We start from the raw sequence: 26,223 nt of genomic DNA on the forward strand, positions 1-26,223 counted from the left end.
CAAAATGTTTATTTTAAAATCCTAAAGAAATAAAATATGAAATAAGTTGTATGTACTTTTGACTTGCTCCAGTATTTCTGTAATAGGGTTCATGAGAAACTGTGATTAATCTTTTTTCTCTCTGAGTACTCTTTTTTTCATCAAAATTTCAAAACTTATTTATACTTCAGATGATGACTCTGAAACACTAAATTGTGTGCTTCCCCGTGACACATTTCATAATCTGCCAGGGCAAACAATTTCCAAGTTCTACTAATGCTAATTGCCTTTATAGATCAAATTGTTAAATTTGAGTTATAGTTTAATTATGTGGAATGAGAATGTTGCTTGTCTACTCTATAAACAGTTTTAGTCTCTTGTGAAATGAATAGGTCTGAAAGGAACTGTTCCTCTTAGAGAGTTTTAGCATTTTGTGGGTCTGCTTTGCTATCTCTCAAGTCATTACATTATGTAAATATGTTCCATTAAAAGACTCTGACAGAGATTGAAAATTCATTTTGAAAGTGATGTCATGGAAAAGCTCAGTTAAACATCAAACAAAATCCAAGCATTAGTGGAATTTCAGCTCAGATTTTCTTCCCCTTTATCTGATATTCAGGGTAAGGACTCAGCTAGTACAGCAGGCTGCTGCTAGGGCAACAGATGTCTTTGACTCATAAATTCTGAAGGTATTCAGGAGGCTTAAGGGATAATCATGTGATCTTGCTTCTAAAGAACTCAGGGGAAAGGACAAAACCTGTAGACTTTTCTTGTACTGTGAGAAGTGCTGAATGTTAGTATGGAAAATTGAGTATTTGGATATACAAAAGTATAAATACAAATGATTGCATTTTGTCAGAATTCAGGAAAGGTCAGAAGGAAGATTGAAAGGAGAAAACCAGAGAGACAGATAATGAAATAAAGAGGTGAGAAATGTCAAAGTGTCACTTACTTACATGGTGCCTTGGTTACTTTTCTGTCATTGCTGAGACAAAATACTTGACACCCAAAATTAAGGAAGGAAAGGTTTATTTAGCTCACAGTTTGTGGAAGTTTCAGTACATACTTGGCTGGCTCCAAGGCAGAGTGGCACATGGCAGAGGGAAACTGTTTATGGTGGGGGAAGATAGCAGAAGCACCAAGAGCAAAAGGGAGGAGTGGTGGCAAGAAGACTCTTTCCCTCTCTTACATTATATGCAAACTACCCTTACTATTTGTGATTCACTCAATATTTTCTATTCTCTTAAAAATAATGCTGCTTACAGCCCTCTAACAGAATTCATGATGGATTTCAATGAGTTGAACTGACCAAGGACACAGAAACATACTCTCAGATAAAGTTATGTCTTTCCTTGGTCTTTAAGACCCCATAAGAATGGAAATATGCTAATAATTTCTATTCCTTGTGGTTACAACCCAACTAATTCTTTAAGAAGCTACATCTGCACCTATTGTTGATACCTTCATGTCAACTCCAAGCTGCCCTAGAGGTACGCATTGCAATTCTTCCTCTCAGCCAGCCTATTGGTTTAATTCTTCCATATGCAAGTTATAAATTGATTTTCTAAGTGAAGCATGTTCCATCCCAGGACTTTTGCCCTAGGAGTTTTCACATTTATCTTTGTCAGCAGTGTGGGAACTTACAGCAATCAAACTCCAGCAGGATTGAAGCTAAGATAAAGTTACATTCTGTGTCCTCAGAATCTGATCACATATAGCTGGCCAGGATGGGGCATAGACCTCCTTGATGTTCTGTCTCTATGATGTTCACCATATCCCGTGAGGGTCATGATGGTTTATACTTTAGGCTCAGGCATTCAAATACATATGAGTACCTCAGCAAAGACATGGCCCTGATAAACAGGACCAAGGCCAATGGACGGGTAATGATTCAAAGAGTAAAGACAGGCCTTGTTCTTGTTGAGGCCCCAGTGACAACAAGGAGATGCCAACAAAAGCTTCTGGAGAAGTGTTGTGTGTGTAGGGCCTGTTGAATGCAAAGTTCTGAGAGTGGAGATTGAGCCTGGCACTACAAGGCACACAAAGAAAGCCATTGTGTCTGCAATAGAAGGACTGTGGGTGAGAGAGGAGCGGACAAGGATGGGGAGATGAATAGGGGTCAGATTACAGAAGACTTTACAGTCTGTATTAAGTTGCTTATGATGTTATTTATAGCCAGAAGCCTTTGGAATACTGTAGATAGCAGAGTGATTTCAATTGACTTGATCTATGAAACTTTATTTGTCGCAGTGAGATTCTCACACAATCCCAGATGTATATCATGATGCACACTGGGTTATTCTGGTGCCTCTGAGCAGTCTTATATTAGGAACCAATTGAAAGAAATAACAAAGTTAAAGATAAATAAGGCTAAAATAGTAGCACTATTGGGAAATTACAAAATCTGAATTAGAGTAGATGTGAGAGCCAGATAGACTTTCCAAACTGGACCATGTCATGGGGCAGAATTGTCTGTTTTGTCTCAGAAGCTGAGACAGAGGCACATATCCCTGTGATGAGGCAGAGTCTTCCCCTAGAAAAGAAGCAGGAGAGGTCCTGCTTCTGTGGGAAACTCTCTCCCAGTGAAGCAAAAAGAAGTGGAGCTGAGGCTACATAGATGATTACTTTCCAGTCTATCACTCAGAGCAGTCATACCATCTCTTTTAGTGCAGAGTGATGAAAGCAGAAGAGGGAAGTCTGAGTTTTACTCATTGGATTTCATTTGGTTTTTCTCCGGTACCGGGAACCGAACTCACGACCTTGCGCTTGCCAGGCAGGCGTCATTGGATTTCATTTGTGTGGAAGGAAACATCAGGAAACAAATGAAAGAGGGTCCTCTTCTGCTGCCTAACTGCTACAAATTGTAACTCTGTGTCACCTGTGCTATTAAGTTTAGATATCTACTAGTCGTGTCATTACTGTAATTTAAATGAGTGAATATTAAATACATTTAAAAATATTTTAAAGTCTTAGTACCTGCAAGTGGTGATTGGCTACTATATCAGACAGTACAACTGTAGACTATTTCTACCCTCAAAGGAAGATCTATTAAGAGACTTTGTCTAATTCATCTTGGGATCGTCACTGTCTAAAAGAAGGCCTGACTTAAAGACACTAGAATGTGTTTCTTGAATGAATACATGGATGAGGATTATTGCAGTTTTGTTTTTCAGATCTGTATGCTGTAAAGATCTGTCCATTCTAAGCATCAATACATGAAAACGGATCATAAAAATCTTGTTAAATGTAGTAAATCAATTTAATTATATGCAATGTATATTCTCGCTTTTATTTTGAAATAATTATCTCTGTGTGTTTGTTTAAAATATAGTAAAATAGTCTCTAAAGGTATATACCTGATTGTATGTACCATAATGTAGTTGAGACTGAGAAAGAGAAATAAGAAGTTTTTTACTTAGGAAACTATTACAAGAAAAATGAATTACTTGTGAATGAAAAGTAATACATAACAGATGAGGTATAATATGTTAACTTTTTAGATTCATAAAATAATAGCTATTCTAATGTGAAGTACTAATGAGAGAATTTTAAGCGACTAGAATTGTGTTAAGAAAAATGGTATTGAAATACGAGCACAAATAACAGTCTAATGGATATTGTGTGTAAACCACCAAATTTATCTCCTAAGTCACATGTAATGTTTTCTTTCAAAAGATATGGTTTCCATCGTAAGCTGTAGAGAAAAATGGGGCCAGATGGCCCTGGCTCACTTTTCTGCTCACTTTTCTGCTTGTCCAGCAACACACTTTCTTCTACCTCTCCTTATAGGAATTACTTTTGTTCATTTTAGGTGGAATGTTCCCCCTGGGAATGGATCAAGTGGTAGTGTCCAGATCAGGACACTGACCCACTGGTTGTGATTATGCTCTAGCAGCTTTACCTTGCTAGGTTTATTCTAGGCAGATGCTGGACCAGAATTCAGTCCATAAAATTAAGACATTCTGTTTCACAATGCTGAACCTAAACTGCTGAAGCAAGGACACTGAGGGATGCAGCGGTGCCTTAAAAAATATCCAGAGCCATATAGCCCACAATAAAAGACAACCTGCATTCAAATGAAGATATTTAGATGCCATGGTAACTTCTCAGGGAAAAAAAGGCTATCATTATGAGCACACTGAAACCAAATGAAATTGACAAAATAGTACTGAAAGACTAGTTTAATTAGCATCTTTGCTATTTTATTTCATGCTTAGTTGATAGGAAAAAAGAATATTTTCATCAAACAGTTGAAGTGAGTGAGTTTAAAGATATGAATATAATCATCCAGAAAAATGATATTCACAAAGAATTTTAAAATAAGCATTAAAGATGTGGTATCTTTATAATTGCAGCTTTTATTGACTTTCCTCCATTGTTAAAGTGTGATGGCTTTTCAGCTTGGGTAAAATTTCATTTGGATAACTATAACCCTGGGGCCTGATGTTTGACAAATTTGAGCTTTTTGGTAAATAATTCCTTTCCTAAATTTTGTGTTACTATTTCTATTTTTCAGACCCACTATGAAAATGGGGAGTACATTATCAGGCAAGGTGCAAGAGGGGACACCTTCTTTATCATCAGCAAAGGGACGGTAAGCTTTGGGGGCACCGATGCGAAGAATGAAGGCAGTATGGGGTTGGTCCGAGCGCCTGCAGGAGCGCCTATGCCAAGTCCTGCGCTGTCTGTCTGGGTTGTCCAACAGAGACCTCTTTGGCAATGGGTTTGCAAAAAAATAAATAAATACCAAAAGAGAGAAGATGCAGGAGGAAGAGTTTAACTTTGAAGATCAGTAAGTAGCTAGAATGGTAATAATCATTTTAGTTGATACCACTGATAAATCAAAGCTTTCTGTATTAAATCTATAGAACAAAGAACAGTAAGGGCACTTTTAAAGACCCATGTGGTCTTTAGAAGCAGTGACATTGCTGTAATGAGACCTCTGGACTGGGAAGTCAGGTGGGCTTGAATTTGCATTGAAACTTATAGTTTCCTATGTAAATTGCTTCATATTCTGAGAGCAATCCAGAGATAAGTATGTTTGTGGTGCATTGTAGTTTTATAAAAAATATTGGGTGAATGTTAAGAAACTATTAAAAGTGGTAAGTTATAAGGGGAGAGAGGAAATCGAGTAAGCAATGACTGTGAATGAAAAATTATATGATACTTTTTGGATTCTTTTAGTTTTTAGCAATATGAATCTATTATAATTTCTATTTTAAGACAAAAGAGTAAGTAAATTGGAAAATTATCTAGACAAATCTAATATTATGTCTCTAAAATACTTTAAATTTCTCAAACAATAAAGCCATGCTTTTGCATTTGTCATTGTACTGTAGTCTGCGACTTGAACTTATTTTTCTTTGTCATAAATTATCCATTTTTGTTGTGTTCTTTTGAGACAGGGTTGTATTTTGTAGTTTAGGCTGGCCTGAACTCACTATGGCCTTTGAACTCATAATGATCCTTCTGATTTAGCCTCCTGAATGCTGGGGTTACGATGTGCACCACTATGCCCAGCTCTGTCATGAATTTAAAAAGCATTCTTACGCTGAATACTCTAAGTGTAGTATAGAAAGAAATAGGGAGAGAGATGCAATAGAGAGGACTTATATGCCAGTTTTAATGTTTATCCTTATTACTTTAAAGTTAAATAAATTTATCTTTTCTAGTTGAAAAAAATGTCTGCATCTGGTACCTATTGCCCATACAGGAAGGTTTTCAGAACCATAGTAAATATGATATATGAATGATCTTTTAAGATTACGTTTTAGAGGGGCTGGGGATTTAGCTCAGCGGCAAAAGCGCCTGCCTGGCAAGCGCAAGGTCGTTAGTTCAGTTCCCAGTACCGGAGAAAAACCAAAAAAAAAAAAAAGATTACATTTTAGATATTCCTCTTTAGACTAGTTTTTAATAAAAAATGCTTAAGTCAATCTTTATGCCCATGGCATGTCCCACTAAAATAAGAAATAATATTTATACTTTTATATGTGCTTGTTTGACTGACAGATGAAAGCCTAGGATGGAAATAGAAGTCAGGGACTGGCTTCTTAGATAATAGCATGAAATGGTAGGTCACACATTTATGGTGAAAACTGTGTCTTTTGTTTTCCAGTGTTAAGGGATAAGGAAACATTTTGTTGTGTTTACATGGTAGGTTATTGTTTATCATTCATTAAATGGCTCACATTTGCTAAAAAACCAGGGAAAACTGAAAATCCTCATGGGTATAAGCTGATTGGTCACAAATGGACTTATGTCCTGTGAATCTAATTATTTTTTCATTATACTGCTAATTCTTTACAGAGTGATGTATTATGGAGTGATGTATTTATCTGTTAAGATGGGTGTTGGATGAGCTTTTGTGACCACCTGATTACTGCAAATTTCCAGCATGGCCTGAAAGATGTAATTGTTGTAACCAGCTTCAGCTGAACATGAGTGCATTAGTTTTGTAGCATATTTAGAAGCAGCATGACAATTATACCCCAGGAACCAACTCTTTTGATAATATTTCAATTAATCTGGTAACTCTGAGGGAGAAATAATATATTAGACTTTCTTGACACATTCAAAGGGTTTTCTTTTAAACCAGGCACGGGTTTTTCCTCAGTTTCCCATGGTTAACCATTTTTCTTAATTATGTCAATTAATATATTAATTACAATGTTAGAATTATTATAAGCAGTAGAAGATGAGCATACCAGAGTCTAGTTTAAGGAAAAAGATATGAATAATAATAGAGTTGGGTAAGGTTAACAGAAAAATAGTTTGTGAAATCTGAATCTTATAAACGTGTGTGTTTTGTTTTAGGGATACTGATGTAAACTTGTTTTCTTATGCATTTATAAAATTTAAAAAAGATAACTCTGGTGAAAATATTTTCCTTGCTATCACCGAATGGACTTTTTCCTAGAAAATTCTGTTAGATGGAAGGAAACACAATTCAGGGGGCGGGAGAGCCACAGATGGATTTCTCCTGTTCAGTTTTATTTATTTATGTATAAAATAACTTTTTATTATCTCACTAAGCACATTCACACAGACAGAACCATTATGAAATAAATCTTGAAATCATACATATATTCCTCTATTAAGCCTGCATAAAGTGATTTTTCTAAGCCACAAGCAAAGTGCTTACAGTGGTGTTGCAAGAAGTACCTGGTACTGCCTCCAGAAGCTGAGCTAGTTCTCTATTCAGTACACTCGCTTGCCTAGGAACACGATTTCCTCCATCAAAAATGGGTACGGGGGAGACTGGTGAGAAGCAAAGACCCTGCAGTGATAGTGCATTCAAAAACCATCCCCCATACCATAAATAAGTCAAACGAAAATCGAATAGGAATGGTATATAAAACTTCAGAACTTTGATAATAATTCAAATGCATTTGGATTTTCCTGATTGTAGTCTATATGCATTGCATACTACCATTAGAAGAAAGTGTGATTTGAAAACACCTTATATTTTAAGTGCCACATAAAAGCACATGGCTTTATTTTCAGAGTAAAACGTTTTAAACATGATGGCTAAACATTTTGGCTTAACACAGTACTTGGTATTTTGAATTTGAACAGTACTGTTGTATGGAAATTTTGTTTACAGATGTACATGCATGTGTACATGTCATGGGGAACATGAGAAACATTTCTTTTAGACCAAGAACACTCATGATAAAGGTGCATGTTATCATCGTCTCTCATTTAGTGTAATACTAGACATCCCAACTATTATAATAAGTCAAGAAAAAGGTATAGTAATTGGTGATGAAGGAACAACTGAAGATGATATAATTTAATTTCTTTTAAAATTTTTAGAGAGATGTGTTATTAAAATTAGTAACTAGCTAGATCATGATTGTTCATTCTGTTTTTCTGAGCTTTTAGAAATGTTCTAGGTGTATACAGTCTAGTGTAGTGGCGATTAGTCTCATTTGGGGTCTAAATAAAAATTAACTCATTTAAATCAAGTAATCAAATTCTCAGCAGCAGTAGCCACACTGCAATAAGTAAATATTCACATGTATGCAGTAGTGACTGTATTAGATGTTGAAGATATAGGTACTGTACTATAATTTAAATATTGAAAATGTCAAATCATTCAATATAATCCATCATATTAATAATCTAAAGAAGAAAAATCACATTATTATGTCAACCAAGTAAGTGAAAGAATTTGATAGGTGCAACATCCATTTACAGTAAAAATTCTAAGATGCATCTATAACATTCCTATGGTTACTACACTGAATGATGAAACAAAAACCAATCATTGAATGGAAGTAATTCATGAAGAAAGGAAGTTCTTTTCAACAAATAGTGTTGGGACAAGAAAAAAGGTGAATGAACCTCTTTTCCTATTTTATCTAAAAAGTTTCAAAATTGATAATAGATTTAAAAGTAGAGTATAAAGCAGGAAATTCTTAGAAGAGAATTATAACTTGGGGTTATACAAATATCTCCTAGGCCTGGTACCCAAAGTTCAATCTAGGGCTGGGGATTTAGCTCAGCGGCACAGCGCCTGCCTGGCAAGCACAACGTCGTGAGCTCGATTCCCGGTACCAGAAACAAAACAAAACAAAACAAAAAAACCAAAGTTCAATCCATAAAATAAAAAAGGATAAATTCGGTTTTATCAGATTTATAAACTTTTATTCTATGGAAGACACTAGTAAGAGAATGAAAAGATACATTACTATCTGGGAGATATTTCCAAGTTGCACCTCTGGTAAAGGACTGGTATTGAGCCTAGATAAAGAACATGGAGGGGCTGGGGATTTAGCTCAGTGGCAAAGTGCCTGCCTGCCAAGTGCAAGGTCGTGAGTTCGATTCCTGGTATCAGAAGAAAAAAACAGGAACATGGAATAATTTAAAAAATGGGCGAAGAACTTGAATCAGCAAAGGAATCATCAAAGAAGGTACAAACAGGGCAAATGCACATGAAGGATTCAGAATTTCAAAAATCGTTAGGAAATTGAAAATTAACCTCAGGCTCTACTACATCCTTAATAGAATGGCTAAAAAGAAAAAAGGAAATTGATGATATGAGGCGCCAATGAAGATGAAGAAGCAACTGCAGCCTTCGTATCTTGCAGGGTGGGAACGCAAAATGGGAAACGGTTTGAAAAACAAATTGGCAATTTCTTATAAGGTTAAGCATTTGCCACATTGCCCAGGAATCATAATTTGTGGTGTTTGTGCAGTGCACATAAAAACTTTGCGTCTGTACCTCTAGCATATTCATTAATAGTTGCCAACAACTAAATTTTCTTCAATGAGTGGATCACTGGATAAGAAAATTGCTATATTCAATCAGTGGAATATTATTCAGCAATAAAAAGAATTTCAGAACTGCACAGCAACTTACATGAGTCTCAAAGGCATTATGCGGAGTAAGAAAAAATAGTCTGAAAAGATGAAGTTCAGTGCTATTCCATTTACCTGATAGTCTCAAATAGATACAACCCACTTAATGCAGAACAGACCTTTGGTTGCTGAGGATAAATGTGTAGCATGAATGAATTACTTAAAGTGATGGAATTATTCTATAGCTAATTGTGCTAGGAGTTACATGCATCTATGTGTTTAATCCATAGAAATATGTACTACAACAAGAAAAAAATCCAACTTTATTTTATGATAATTTAAAACTCCATATTTCTATATTCCATTATTAAAGATATTTAAATATTATTTAGAGAACCAAGTTTCTATATCATTGAGAACCAAGTATCAATATCATTTAGAGAATCAAGAATGTAATTAATTACAAATGTTCAAGTACTTTTTAAAGGAATTTTATCTGAGACCTAATAATGAAAAAACAAAAGACCAACACACCAAACTATCTGAAATGAAAAGGAGCAGGAGTGTTCCACTGGTAGATATTAATAATTATAAGATTAAAATGCCATTTAACATTTATCTTCCTGAAAAATGATCAGTGTCTTACAACACAGGTGCAGATGATTGTGTAGTATAATATAACCTTCCATTCACTGATGATGTAAATGTACATTTGCATCAGGAGTGAGTCAGTACTTAGTAAAACTCAAAATGCATATAATTCATAAACTTGTTCATCATTTGTAAGTTTTTCATTTGACACTACTAAAAGACTTACCTATAGACACCAGAAGACGTAACAAATGTCCATTGGAGTATTGTTAATAGCATCATAATACAAATTATAAAAATAAAACTGGAAGCGGTGCTCATTTACTTATCCAGAGGAATTAATAGATTTTTAGAAATTTATATAATAGGAGACTACACAGACAGAAGACATGAACAGTAGCTACTTAAATTAAAATGAATGAATAAGATTCCCAAGAATAAGGGCCTAGTAACTTTTACTTTAAATAAGACTCCCTACTGAACTTTCCACATCTATAAACGCCTCATCAAAATGCAAATGAGTGTCCCTTTGACTTAGCTTCGTGGTAACTCGTAGAGTTAAGAATGAATTTCCGTAGTCTGAAACATTGTGTAGAGGGGTAATCAAATGGATCAGTGAAGAAGAGGAATTAAATTCCTTCCACCTTTCACAGATCTTCTTCACACTTATAAAAATTCTGGTCACTGACATCCAATCTCTAGATTTAGAAACCTGAAACGCAGTATTTTTAAATGTGCTTAAGTGTCTGACATTGTCTCACAAAAGTAGTTTTGCACTTCATTACATTTTCTGGGTTGGTGAATTTTAACTATTTATCATTTATGGATGATACATAGACAGTATTATGAATATTAGTAGAGCTTGAGTCAGAAGTGAATTAAAACAAAGGTATAACTTACTCTATTTATGCTTTTATTCAGGCAGTAAGAAAATGTTGTCAGTTTACTGTCTGGGGAGTATGACCCACATAGAGATGCCAGAATATGTTGTTAGTAATGAAACTTTCTGTTAAAATAATTTACTACTACAATTGAGTGCATGCTTGTTGTAAATTATACAAAATACCAAGGAAATACTTTCTTCTTTGAAGAGCATACTATTCATTATGGTAAAAAAGAAAAATATATATTTGCATACTTTTGAAAATTGACATCTTGCTGGTTGAAGGATGTGGATCATAAAAGCTAGAGTCAGACAGAGCCCTCAAGGAAGGTACATAAAAATGCAATGGGCTTTTGACGGAACAATCAGTTCTTCTTAGGGACAGAGATTGGAATATCCTAGAAAAGCTAGGATGTTCATTCAGAAATGTGTAGAAAGATGATCCTTGCAAGGAAAATGGAGGAAGCAATATAAACAAAAGTTAAAAAGGAAGTAATAAATTTAATTCACTCTATCAATTAGTGTTCTTTTAACAATTTGGGGTATGGATTTCACTGTTTCTCTTTGCAGGTAAATGTCACCCGTGAAGAGTCACCGAGTGAAGACCCAATCTTTCTTAGAACTTTAGGAAAAGGAGACTGGTTTGGAGAGAAGGCCTTGCAGGGGTGAGTAGACCACCTGTCGGATGGTTTCATTTAAGTGTTATATAATTTTGTCTTAAACTTTGAGCTCTTTGGATGACAGGTACTTTCTTTAGTGCTTGTAGCAATACCAAATCCAAACCCTTGACAATAATTTTTTCTCATTTTCATCAAGACTTTCATTTGTTTATAGGCTCTAAGACTGATAAATTTCTAAAAAAGCATTGCTATATCAGTAGGAACATTCTTGGTTTTATGTTCTTTAACTTAAATCTCCATAATGACTCCGAAAGAGAAGTCTGCTAAATTTAACTTTGTGCAGTAGTTTTACTTGGAATCACAGAAACTTTGTTACTTGAGACCTTAAATCCTTATTAGTGAAGTAGTGGATGGGAATGCAGTGAAGCATTTCTAGCGTCCACCTCTGGGTGAGTCTTGTCATTGCTGTGACGGTGACGGGGATGGAGGAGAAGTGGGAGGAGGAGGTAATGTACGTCTGGATTCACTGTGCGTGGACTCTGAAGGCTGCACCAGCACAGGTGTACTTCAAAATGACTAACATCTACTTGCAAACTAAATGTGAAGAAACTTGAGATTTCTTCCCATATAGCGTGTAAGAAAAAGAAGTTGACCTATTACCCTTCATTTCACAAAATACATGAGAAATATATTTAGGATCCTACTCTCATTTTCAAATAGGCAGTATATCTCAGTTATCAGTAAATATAGATATGATTTTCAGAATTTCATGTTATATGTATGTACACCACTGGAATTAAAAATAACCAATAAACATTTATGTTTGCATCAGATTCCAGATGCAATAGGATGTAATTTACTCCTAAAATATTGTAACAGTCAGTTTTGCTTCTGTTTCAAACTGTGCATTCATTTAAAAATTAAATTATAAGCATTTCTATAAAGAAATAGTTCAAAGAGTTGTTATTTTTAAAGCCACAGTTGGATAGAAGAATTCATTTTCTTGATCTTAGCCAAAAGGCAGAGAAGCGATGAAGAGTTTATTTTCTTTCTCATTTTATAGCTCCAGAAATGAAACAAATGTATCTCAATAAGCCATCTTATTGAGGCCATATTACTTTATGAAAATCCAGAACTAAATTCACTAAACTTTCTTTTTTATTTTACTGAACTCTTTTGATCCTTATCTGATGGAATATATTTGCAATTATATTTTCCCAGTGTCAGAATTGGAAGAAATAGCAGATTCAGGGTAAGTCTGCGAAGGAATGAAATAGGGAAACTTTGTTTTCTTGGTATAAACTTGTCATTGTTACCATAATCTTTCTTTCCTCTGCTTATTGAATATGTAGAGAGCTCTAAAGAATACCACACAATTTCATTGATCCAACATTTAATGCCCCTATGTAAAGCAATGTCCTTTACAAGAGAGATAACCCAAAGAAACCAGACTCATTTACTGTTACTTCTAATTGAGATCAGAGGTAGAAAGCCAGAAACTAACTCACAGTTGGAAATCAACAGAGCTTTTGGTGGTTTATTATCACAGAATTTGGTGCCAATTAATGAAGACTTCCATGGTAAAAAATACCTTTCTAGAATGTATTTCAAGGAAAGTCTTTGAAGATAGGTTTGCGGAAATGCTGCCATACTTTGCTCTGATACTAAAATTTAAGTTTATGGCACTCCACCTACACGGAATCTTTTTTGACATGTGGTTTTCCTTGTCAGCTCTCTGGTGCCAGGGGTTTCTTTTGCACCTATTCAGTTCTTTTCACTAGCCATCGCTGGTAGGCTACAAAGTACAAGAGGTGACCAAAATATATGGTACATGTTGAAACTTTTAGAAGTCTTTTATAGTGCCGTCAAACCTTATATTGCCGTCAAACCTCCCTCAAAGCACTCCCCCTTGCTTTGAACACACTCACCCCATTTTTCTTGCCACTCCTCTTCGTGACTGTCTTTACAAGGTGTAACAAAAAACAGTGAACATAGGAAGGCAGGCTTGTAAATACACTACAATATGTCTTTATTCAGCTTATTCACCAGACCTGGCCCTGTGATACTCCTGGTTTCTCCTCAGGATCAAAATGACTATGAAAAGTAAACATTTTAAATAAATTCAGGACAGTGGGGCAACCACAATGGCATGAATAAAGACCAAAAAAATTTCCAGAACTACTTTAGAACCAGGGATATAGCTCAGTGGCACAGCACCTGCCTGGCAAGCATGAGGCCCTGAATTCGATTCCCCGTACCAAAAAAATAAGAATTATTCAGAACTGCTTTAGAAAATGGCAAGAACAATGGGATAAGTGTGTCTGAAGCATTAATAGCAGTGCTTTGGTTTAATTGATTAAAATTCACCATATTTGTAGTTCATATCTCATAGCCCATTCACCTCTCCCTGGTAATCCAGCCCCAACATTTCCCTCTGTAGTCAATCCACTGTTCATCCACACCTCTCTTCTTTTTGTGCCCTTTACTCTCACGTTCTCAATACTAAACGCAATTTGACTATAGGAGGTAGGCTGGTCATGTGAGTAAAATGACATGGTAAAAACGAACGGCAAAGGGGAAAGCCTTATATGATGAGGACAGCAATCACTGAACTACAGTTGGTTGTATCTGTGCAAAAAGGTGACCTCAATTTATTAAGTAGAAAAAGGAGATTTAAAAATCAAAGATATATTCATTTCATTTAACTTTAACTTTATACTGAAAAACCAAGAAGTCTTCAAGTTAACAAAGTATTTCTACAAACTCTTTGGCCTGTGGGCTGCCATTGTATGACTTCTGTCAATCACAGAGGCCTCTTTAAAAATTCTGTACCTGGTTTCATATGAGGGAACACTCTTAGCTTAACTCATCTTGGTTCTCATTTCCTTGTTTTGGTTTAACATTTAAGGTCTTTCTGTCCTATATCTGCAAATTGTTTTATCCCTATATCTCTATGCTTATGTTCTTTTTTACCTTTTCCTTAAATTTCAATATTTCACACAATAATTCCAACTTTATATGAATCAAATTGATTTGTTCTACAAGTTCCCTTTTAAATAACTTAAAAATTGATATCGCTTTGCAGATATAACATCTTTGAACAACTTATATACTGTAAGTATACTAAGATTAGTTGCTATACTGATTTGAAAACTATACCATGTTTTGGAAAAATAGAGTCATAAATATAGCCATCTTTTAAGCTCTGTTATCCACATCAATTAATCAAAAACATCTCATTACTAGAAAAATTATAGTCATTTATTTTCTCATTTTGTTGATATTAACCAAATTATACACTATTGTTTTGCTCTAGTATCAATTTTTACTGTGAATGATTTGTCCAACTAGAGAAAGGGAAAATGTGGTTTTTTGTTTTAGTTTTGTCATTTGTAAGGATGTTTTTGAAAAATATTCCCTCCATACATAAAAATTACAGTTTTCCTTAAGAGAAATTATTTTAATTTAATCCAATAATGAGGGTTAGTCCATCTGTACTTTGAGTTAGCATGGCTCCATGTCTCTGCATGACTTGAAACCATATGAAATATATGTCAGAATCAGGTGATGTGAAATTCTAAGCCAAACATCTCACTGAATATCTAGTAATGGGAAATATGTAAGACCATTTTGATCCCAAGAGAGATAGGATGGAGCTTCTTTCTACCTGTCCTCCTTTCCCCTAGCGTTTGAGTGTAGCATGTGCATAAGAATTTAGGTTCCAAGGACAGACTGCCTGTGTCGATGTCATGTAATAAATGTGAGATTCTGAGATGCTTTCTTTTTTTTTTTTTTGTACTGGTGATCAAACGCAGGATGTTGCACCTGCCAGGCAGGTGCTTGTACCACTGAGCTATATCCCTGGTCTTTCTTTTTTAATCTGAAAGAAGTTTATAATTGTGTACCTAATCTGGGGGATTGTTATGGAGATTTATAAAAGGGATTCTTGAAAAATGTTTTGATGAGTGCCTCGAATTTAGTTTATGTGTCCCAAAAGTTATCTGCTGTCTTCACAACACCATCATCTTCACCATCATCTTCATCACCACAGCATCCTCCTCCTCAAGAAGGTTCACAACTTCTTGACTAAAGTTTAGACTACTTGGTACTGTACAAAGCATTAGATTTCAGGTCAACTACTCACTGGCTATACTACTAGTAAGCCAGTTAATCTCTCGGCTACTTCTCTGTACCTGTAAGCTAAGCTCATTGAAATAGAGTATTTCCAAGTTTTCTTAAATCATGACCTCTGATTCTGACATTCAACCCCTTTACAAGTGGAACAGAGCTCTCAGTATTGAATACAATCCTGAGGCTCCCTGTTAAATGGTATCCTTTAATGTCAGACAACTCTGCAGGCCCTTTCCCTCCAGGAACTCTTCCAACTGTTGTTTCCAATTCTGAACACTTGTGCCACACGCCCAGCATTTAATACAAAAATGAATAAGCCACAGTCAGTTCAACAGATCTCCATATTCAAAGTCTGAATTTCCCTGCCTTCTCCTCCCGTGGACTACAATCTTGGCAATGTCACCAAACATTCCTGAACCTGTTTCTTTTTGGTCTCATTTATTTTTATTCTTTAAAAGAAATTATAGCACAGAAAATAGTCCATTTAAATTGTATTATTATTTTTTTATTTATTTGTAAAGAAAACATCATTAATATAACTCACGCCTCTTTTCTAACTTTCTTTAGTGCTTCTCCTCCCTCACATTCTGAAGATGATTGTGTTCATTTTCACTTCACACGCATCTGTAATTTTTGTGCATGTCTATATTCATAAACATATGCAAGCTTGTTTTCTTTGTGGTTAGAATTTTGCATATGTGAAATCTTATTCTGTTTTATTCTGAGTAAATACAATAATACCTCAGTTCACAAATGCTTCTATCTGTATCCAATTCCTTTTGCAAACAAAAGTGTTCGGCAGAATTTTGCTTACCTTTGCAAACTCTGCAAAGGTAAGCAATGGCGTGAGGCAGAGACTGACTGAGACCACCAGTCTTGTGTAAAAGCAACTTGGAGTGGGATTTATTGTGCCTGGGTGCAGGAGACAGAGGGCATAAAGTCCGCCTGTGGAGAGCAAAGAAAAGCGGCTTTAAAAAAAAAAAAAAATAGAGCTTGAAAGAAGGCAAGGGACGTTATCAGGAAGATCTTAGTGAACATCAGTGGTCAAAGTTCCCTGTTGTCTTGTGCCTCAGTTGGCAAAGTCCTTGAAGTGTCACGTATAGGTGTTTGGGTGTCTTCAAGTGTGCAGGTATTTGGAAGATTCTGTTTTCCATCTCTTCTATGACGTTCTGTGTTTGCCAGGGGCTCCGGTGCTGAGCTGAGACCAGTGCCTCTGCTGGCAGACAGGTTGGGTACTGGGAGAGTCACATCTGAATCCAGCTTTACAAACACGACCATGTTTGTCTTACCTACACAAACACAGCCATCTTCCCCTAAATTATAATATAAATTAAGTTCATAAACTGAGGTACTGCTATATATCATTTTCCTCCTTTTTTTCTCCTACGGTCTACTCATTGCAATTGTATCTTTCTTTGGTTTAGAAGTTTTACCCTTTTATTTCTAATGATCTTTAATTTTTTAATGTGTATATTTAACAAGGAATATTGATCAGTAGTTCTATCCTTTTCTGAAATGTAACTGGTATCATAGTATATTTAACTTCAAATCACTTCTACCTATCTTCTGTGTAGTTTTCTAGTATATAGTTCCCACAAGTGGTACATCTCCAATACTGTGATTGGTAAATATTAATCATCATTATTATTGTATTTTTCAAGGGCCTGGGGATTTAGCTTAGCGGCACAGCGCCTGCCTCGCAAACACAAGGTCCTGAGTTTGATTCCAGGTACCAAAGAAAAAATTGATTAAATGCATTTTTCAGACACCACTGCAGCTTACTAAGTATTTAGGTTTACCATCTTTTTAAACAATTTCTTTACCCACTATTGCTTCTTGCACTCAGATCATTTCTCTTGGGCTTATTTTTTTAGTAATCTTTCAGAAATGAGTTGTTTACACTTTCTGCATTTGACTATACATGAATGAATATTGATTAGGTATAGAGAGCTAGGTCAAATTTTATTTTTCTTCAGCATTTTAAATATTATTATATTGTCTTCTGGCATTCATGATGTATAGTAAGTTTTATCATAATCCCATTATAGGTTGGCATTTTCTCTGATAGCTGTCTTTGTACTTAACATTATGAGCTTTTGCTATGATTATTGTAGGTGTAGATATGTTTAAATTTACCTTTCATGTAATATGCATTTTTTCTGAGAATATAATTTTCCTCAGTTCTAGATATTTTTCATCATTATCTCCCTTTCCCCCTACATGTGTTTCTTTTCCAATATTCTTTATTCTCTCTTCTTTTGAGCTCTTAATAATCTAAATTTATATTTCTTATCACATTGTCTTTACCTATTCATTCATATTTATATCTTCTTTGTATCATCCAGTACCACATTAATAATGGACTCTGGGCAGAGTCTCTCAAATGATCGTGCACTTTTCTATCTCTCCCTTCAATTGTGTGAAGGCTTCATTTCAACCTATGCAGTGAGATTGGTTCCATGACTGTTTAGAATTACTTCTAGACTATGTACTTGGTGCGCCATAATGGTTAGATGCATGAGTTCTGAAGTGAGACTTCCTAGGTTCAGAAGTCTGCCCTGTTATTTGTAAGATGTGTGACTTGTTTTCTTAGTCTCACTGCTCCTGCTTCCTGGTTGGTACAAGGGTTACCATAGTGCTTGCCACAGGTGTTGAAGTTATTGGTAAGTCAAACAAGGTGGGTGTGTGTGTATGTGTGTGTGTGTGTGTGTGTGTGTATGAGATTATGTCTGGCAAATAGGAAGTGTTCAATAAATGTTAGCTATTATTTTTTAATGTTTTCCAATCATTTACATTATTTCCTGCTTCATCTTTTTATTATTTTTACAATATCAATTCTTTGAAATTCTCTCTTTGCTTCATTTAAAGAATTCACATGTTTTTCATCTCCTTCTACTTCCGCATTGTGTGCTTCATCATAGCTGTGGTATGGAGTTTGTATTTGGTCATGTTTTTGGCAGTGTTTTTTCTTTTTACCACATGTCCATTTTCACTGGAGTTCATGGACTTAGAGATTCCCCAGTACCCCTGTGATTGGAGCATCTGTACACCTGTTTGCTAGTTGCCTCTATAAGGATGGGCTTTAGCTTGATGTCCCTCTACTCTGTAAAGAGAATAGAAAGAATGGAGACCTCCCAGTTACAAAGCATGGGCTTCAGTTTCTCTCAGAGAAAACTTCCCTTGAGCCAACAAGGAGGATTACTTCTCCTGCTCGTATCTTGTGTGTGAGAATGCCCCGAGGTTCAGGGCCAGGCTCCTGCACCTGCCCCTGTGAATGTTCTCCAGCTCCAGTTCATTCTCTGACTTGACAACTTTTCTCTGTTTATAGCATCTGAGGCTTTTAAGATTCTTTTCTTTTGGTTTTGGTTTAATATTTCTTTTCTTTTTAGCTTTCATTGAGGATTATAATTAATGTAGTATTTAACGACAAGTAGTCATATAAGGATTATCATGACTAACCTATACAAAATGTGACACAATGTCTAGTGAAATTTCCTCTTTCATACACTGTTTTCCTGGATTTGTGGTTGAGGTCCAAAATCAGAAAACTGCCAAAGATTAGGACCAGCTTCTTTTTGTAGAACTGACTAGAAAGGACCAGACTTGATTTATTAGTACCATTATTCCATCCAAAAGATGGAAGACAAAATTGGGTGTTGGCTTATTAAGAATAGTAGTATTTACTTATAGAAGATATTCGGTGCTGAACTCTTCTACCCTGAGCTTCTCTCCTGATGAGGATTTATAGTTAATAAGAGATTAAAATATTAAGTGTGACAGTTAATATTGTGAACACAACAGAGCGTCATTACAACGCTACCCTACCCACATCTCCATCCCAGAACTTCCTCTTGATACCCGGATGAAGTTTCCTATGGGACACGCCCACTTCAGTATTACTTAGGTACTCAAACGCTGCTTGAACGCAGCGAAACTCATTTTATTTCCTCTATCTAGCAAATCTGTTTCTTTTCAAGGGATCACCATTATCAGTGTTTCCAAGACCGAAAATCTGGGTGTTTATTTTTAACCCTTTGTGTCTGGCTTACTCACATCACTTATAACTAGTCCTGCTGACTCCGCACTCAGCATTGCCTGTTTCTTGGCATTCACCCTGTCACTGCTCTGGTCTGTGTCTTCTAGAGTTGTCACCTGGTCACTGAACAGTCTCTCCTAATTGACCTAACTGCTTAGTCTCCCACACTTCCTGTACATCTCACAATCGATGGCGTGAATTTCTTTGTGTTAATTTCCCAGAGTGGTCACAGTAAAATCCCACAAAGTGGGAGGCTTAAAACAGTACAAATGTCATTTTTCACAGTTCTGGAGACTAGAAATCCCAAACCAATATGTGAGTGGGGCCATGGATCTCTGAAAATGCTAAGGAAAAATCCCTCCTACGTGCTGGTTATTGCTGCCAGCTTTTTGACTCAGAGCCGCATCATTCCAATTTCTGTCTTTCTTTTTACAAGACCAATTTCCTCTTTTTGTGTGTTACTCTATCAAAAATCCCTGTTAGACATCAGTCACCCACTGCATTTGAGCCCTCCCTGCTCCTGTACGGCAGCATCCTAATTTTATTACCTCTACAAAGACTCTAGTTCCAAATAATTGTGTTAACAAATTCTGGGGGATAGGACTTTGGTTTATCTTTTTAAAAGACACAGTGCAACATACAATGCTGACTGAAATAAATCAAGTCATGATACTTACCTTCTTAAGGCTTTAGGTGGCTACCCTTGCTGCGAGTTCTGCTTTCTTACATTCACTGCTATCTCCCTTCTGCACAACCCTGCTTCATGATCTATGGTTTATACCAACTGAATCCTATGTTGTCATATTTTCATGATTTATTTTACTTTTGGGGATTCCCTTGCCAGGATCCATTGTGATTACAGTCCCTCCTGTGGTAAATGAGTAAATACACAACAAGATCAGAGTGGAATGCTAAAAATCGTAAGTCCAACATCGAACAGGACTTAAATGCAAGAGCGTGCAGAAGCTGTACTTCTTTGTAAGAATCTAGATCCATGATAATAGACAACTTGATATAAATCTGCCTAAGCTACAACAGCCCGCTGAATTTTTATGTCAAGGAAACCATCAGAGGATTTTTATGGAAAATATATTCTTGTTTTGAAGAAATCATATTGCATAAAAATACATCTTCAGTTTCTTTGCTTAGTATTTTAGTTTCCAGTGTGTATATTTTTTTTACCACCTTGGTTAAATTTATTCCTATTTTACTTTTTAAAATTATTATAAACAGGGTTATTCTCCTGATCGCTTTTTCAGAAAATTCATCATTGGTGTGGAGAAATGCTACTGATTTTAGCATATTGATTTTTTATTGTGCAACCTTTCTGAGTTTACTTAGTAATTTTAACAGATTGTTTTGTGAAATTTTCAGTTTTCTGTATATTAGAAAAATTCTATTAAATCCAAGAGGATTTATGAAAATATACTTCTCTTATGGAGGAAGGTTTATGGCATGCTTGAATGATTGTTTTTACAAAAGGGATCAGATATTCACAGAAGATTGGAGAAGCATAAGAATTCCTTAGTATTTTTTTTGTAAAATAGTTTCTTATCATTGCTTCCTTAAATATAAGGTCATTTTCAATGGTGGAAATTGAGCTTCTTACAAAAAACAATTCTGTCCCTGATTGTTATTCTCTACTGTGTCATTCAGACAGATAATTCCCTTCAGGTACTGTAGAGAACAAATAATGTAACTTTGAAAATCTTTTCAAAAGCAGATATAAGATTGTTTCATTTGAAGCTAATTTCCTTGGTAATGAACTCAGTTAATGTTTTGTGCCTGTCACGTTATGCTATCCAAATATAAATGATTGCTTCTTAATTTTTCCTTTATACAGTATAAAGGAAAAATGGCTTGTTGTTAATCATATGTTAGACAAACAACAGAAATTAATTAGTTGGACTCAGTGTTATTACTATAATAACTCCTGATGCCTGTTAAAATATTTAAAAATACTTTTGAATATTCTTGTCAGAAATTATGAGTGTGATATTACCCATGTCTTCTGATTAAGGCTGTGCTCACATGAAGCCAGCATTTCCACCTCATCATTCTCATGACTCACACCATTCTCGCTACTCATTCACACAATAAAATGCAAGTGGTAGATATTGCCCAAAAATATACCGTGTGATTGTCTTACCCCCTGTTCTAGGCATTTAGGGAAACTGTATTGTTCTGTTTAGGGGATTTTACATAGTTTTTAAAAGGATCTTGTCTACCAATGCTTCTCAGGACCATTTAAAAAATTATAATTTTAGGTGCCCATGATATAGTCAAGTGATAATTAGAAATTGAAATGCAAATACAATGATGAAAATGTGTAGTAGCTAGAGATATGTTTGACAACATATGCAAATCTGCACTTTGAAAATTATGGCCGGGCATGGTTGCATACACCTGCAACCCCAGTGCTTGGGAGGCTGAGCCAGGAGGATTGACGTGAGTATGAGGCCAGCCTGGGCTACATAAGTGATTTCAAGACCAGCCTGGACTACATAGCAAGACTTTGTCTCAAAAAACCCCAAAATACAAAAAAAAAAAAACAGAAAGAAAAAATAAAATTGTGACACATAAAAAATATATTGTTTAACACATCATAAGCTTCAGTAATATTTCCCCAGTTTGATCAGTGCAATCTCAATCAAAATCACAAGAAGGTTTTCTATAGAAATTGACATGCTAACTTTAAAATTTATATGGCAGTGTAAAGGACCTGGGATACCCAAAATAACTTTAAGAAGGATGAAACTGACAGACTAACCTTACACTAGCCAATGCTTTACAGTTTTGTTGTCAAAATAAACAAGTAGATTAAAAGAACAGGGTAGAGTCCAGAAATTGATGAAGTTTAGTGAGCTTTAACATACATAACAAAAATACCATAGATACATGAGATTAGGGTGACAACATGCTCATGTTCTGTTGAAGGCCTTACCTGGCTTGTAAGACATCCTCCTTCCTTTGTGCTAACATGATCTTTCCTTGATGAATGCAGGAAAAAAGAGATCACAAACTCTCTGTTATCTCTCTTCATAAAGGTATCAGCTCATCATGAGATCCCCATTCTTACAACCTCATCTAATCCTAAGTATCTCTCAGCGACCTTACCTCCAAATACCCTTAGTTTGGAGGGTAGGGCTTTCGTGTATGGATTTTGGGGGCATCACAGTTGAGTTCATAGCATATGCTAATTAATTTTCAACAGAGTTTCAAAGGAAATTAGTGAAGAGATGCCAACATTTTCTACAAATTATGTTAAAAGAACTGAAAAACCACAAGATAAAAATAAAACACCTTGGATCCATACCCTGCAAGTTTCATACCATAAACAAAAATGAGAATAAATCACGGGCCTAAAAGTGGAATTACAACTACAGGGGGAAAGACATAGGATATACATTTTGTAAATGTTGGTTAGGTAAAGTTGTTGGTTTTTTTTTTTTTTTATTTGTGTCTTTAGATATCATGCCAAAACATGATCTAAAAGGAAAAAACGAAAAGGCAATTAGACTTCATTCAAAGTAAGAATGGGGCCTGAGTACAGCTCAGTAATAAAGCACTTGCTTACCGTGATAAGGTTCTTGGTTCTATCCTTAGCACTGCGAGTACAAACAAACAAAAAACAAGAAGAAATAAAATTTATTTGAAATTCACTATTATATTAGGAGTGGGAAGGACAGACTTTTGACTTGGAGAAATATTTACAAATAATGTATCTGAGGAAAGGATTAATTTCAAAATACATAAGGAAGTTTCACATCTTAACAATGAATAAACAAATCAGTTTTTTAATGGACAAATTATGGGACAAGCACTTTAAAAAAGAAGAAAAGCAGATAGTAAATGAATATGCAAAAATCTACTAAACACAATTATCCATTAGGGATATGAAATGTAAAAACACAATGAAACCCTACGGTACACAGATTTAGAATGTTTAAATTTAAAAAGATTGAAAGGATGTGGAGCACCTGGAACTTTCATGTACTACTTGTGGAAGTATACAGTGGTACAAACAATTCACAAAACAGTTTAGCAGTTTCTCAGAAACATAAACATATTACTTACCATCTAACCCATTCAATCCATTCCTAGACATTTATATGAAATAGGGTAGTTTAAATCTATACAGACTTGCACTCAGTGAAGTCTTGTTCACAGCAGATAGTAAACAAAACTGGAAACAACCCAAATGAGCACCAACAAATGAATGGATAAACTAATTATGGTAAAACCACATATTGAAACGCTTAGTCACAAAAAGAATACATAAAATGTTGACATGTTCAACTACATAGATGAATATTAAAATAATTATAAAGAGTGAAAGAAACCAGATAAAAAGACTATAGATTATATGGTTTTGTCTCTATTTCTGGAAAATACCGTCTAGTCTGTGGTGACAGAAAGCAGATCAGTGGTTACACAGAGATGAGAGTTTGCAGGAGGTAGAGATTATAAAAGGATACCAGGAACCCTTCGGGGAGGATGGAAGAAGTGTGATAAAAAATATAATGAATATTTAAATGAAAACATCATTACTACATTAAAAGCACCACTAATCTTCATCAAAATGCTTTTACTTTGAACACACTTATCCCATCATTCTTACTGCTTTCTGAAGCAATTCTGAAAGTCTTCTTTTGTGAGTCTCTTTGCTTGTGCTGTTGTGGCTGCCTCGGTGTCCTGAATCAACTTGAAACATTTTCCTTTCATGGCCATTTTGACCTGGGGGAAAGAACCAAAAGTTACATGGTGCCAGATCTAATGAAGAAAGTAGATAAGGGTACATCATAGCATTTTTAAAAGCCAGCCTTTCCATTGCATGGCGCGAGCCAATAGTATTTATCTTACTTATGGTGATGTCTTTTAAAGATACTCACAGAGGAAGTGTTCCAGAACTGCTCCAGAAGAGGAAACAACAATTGGATAACTGTGTTAGAAGCAGACTGAGTATTTTGAGGGTGGTTAATAACAACAAGTCTTTTGCTATAAAATCTTTAAAAATTTAAGTGCTCATATTCTGTATTTTTATTACGTGTTGTGTGTATTCATTATATTGATTATAACGATAGTATCAGGAGTGCCTACAAATATCAACATTTTTAAATTTCTGTACTTCAAACATGTGCAGTTTATTTCAACAAGTCACAAAAGTTGTTAAAATGTTTTAAAGTTCAGTTAAGAATATTTAACAATATTTAATATTATCCTGATATAATCAGGTGTCAGTAAGAAAACTACCTACTCTTCTGTTGTCTGTTAAGCATCATTACTTTTATTATTAAATGCATAAAAAACCTGGAGATTTCTATTTTCCCATTATCAAAGCATCTTCCTTAAAATTTATTATAAAATCTAGCTTTTGAGGCAATTATGAGCATCTTTATAGGGTATAGTATATGTAGGGTGTATTGGTATATGACACATGAATACAATGTGTAATGATCAAATCATGTTCATAAGGACTCCCATCCCAAATATTAATCATTTCTGTGTGCTGCGAACTTTAAAATTCTCATAGCTATTTTAAATTAGGTCATTGTAACCGATACAATTTTTCCTCATTTTGTAGATTTTCTCTTAACTCAATTGTTTCTTTTTCTGTGAAGAAGCTTCTTAGTTTGATATAATTCCATTAGTATATTTCTGCTGCTGTTGCCTGAGCTTTTGGGGTTTTATCTTTAAAAAAGTCACTACTTATAACAAGGTCTTATAGTGATTCTCTGTGTTATCTTGTGGACATTTCATAATGTCATGTCATATATTTAAGTTTTTGACCCACTTTGAACTGATATTTTTTCTGTATGATGAGAGGTAGGGATCTAGTCTCATTCTTCTGCATATTTATATCTGATTTTACTTGCACCATTTATTGAAAAGACTGTCTTTTCTCTGGGGTATGTTCTTGGATCCTTTGTCAAACATCAGTTTTCAGCATGTGTATGGATTAATTTTTTGCTACTCTATTCTGTTTCATTGGTTTATGCATGCAGTACCATGCTGATTTAGTTACTAAATCTTTGTAGTATATTTTAAAGTTAAGAATTATGAGGCATGTATTTTTTTTCTTTCTTTTTTTTTTTTTTTGCTTAGAATCACATTGGCTGCTCTGAGTCTTTTGTGCTCCGTATGAATTATGGACTCTTTGTTTCTTTTAAGAAGATCATTGCTATTTAGATGGTGATTACACTGAATCTTTGGATTACTTTGGGCAGTATAATCATTTTAATAATCTAAAGTCTTTTGATCCCAGACACAGGATATGTTTCCATTTTTGTATCCTGTACAAACTTTTAAGCAATTTCTTTTGTAGTTTTCATTGTAGAGACCTCTGACATTATTACTAAATTTATCCTTAATTTTTGTACTTATGAAAAATTGCTTGCTTTTTCAGAAAGTTTATTATTGGTATATAAAAATGCTACTGATGTACTGTCAATTTTGTATCCTACAACTGTACTGAATTTATTTACCAGCCCTAACAGTCATTTGATAGAGTACTTAGAGTTTTCTTAGTACAAAAGTACGTCATGCACAAATATTAGTAATCTGACTTTCTTTTTCGAAGCTAGATGCCCTTTATTTCTTTCTCTTGCCTAACTGGCTCAATAACTCCAAAATTTAAAAATTGACTTACCAAGTGTGGTTTCAACCTTGCCCCAGCCTTA

The 26,223-nt window shown here is 35.0% G+C and overlaps 1 protein-coding gene across 2 annotated transcripts in view; it reads left to right on the forward strand.

Annotated features, from left to right (window-relative positions):
- Positions 1 to 26,223, forward strand: part of Prkg1 (protein kinase, cGMP-dependent, type I) — a 1,159,533-nt gene that overhangs the window by 956,249 nt on the left and 177,061 nt on the right. For both annotated transcript variants that reach the window (XM_005385906.2, XM_005385905.2), the window contains exons 6-7: positions 4,496 to 4,573; positions 11,327 to 11,421. In XM_005385906.2, the coding sequence (XP_005385963.1) occupies positions 4,496 to 4,573; positions 11,327 to 11,421 (173 nt within the window). The remainder of the gene's footprint in view (positions 1 to 4,495; positions 4,574 to 11,326; positions 11,422 to 26,223) is intronic.

Source organism: Chinchilla lanigera, unplaced genomic scaffold (genome assembly GCF_000276665.1).
Source record: "Chinchilla lanigera isolate Chin_1 unplaced genomic scaffold, ChiLan1.0 scaffold00024, whole genome shotgun sequence".
Lineage (NCBI taxonomy): Eukaryota > Metazoa > Chordata > Mammalia > Rodentia > Chinchillidae > Chinchilla > Chinchilla lanigera.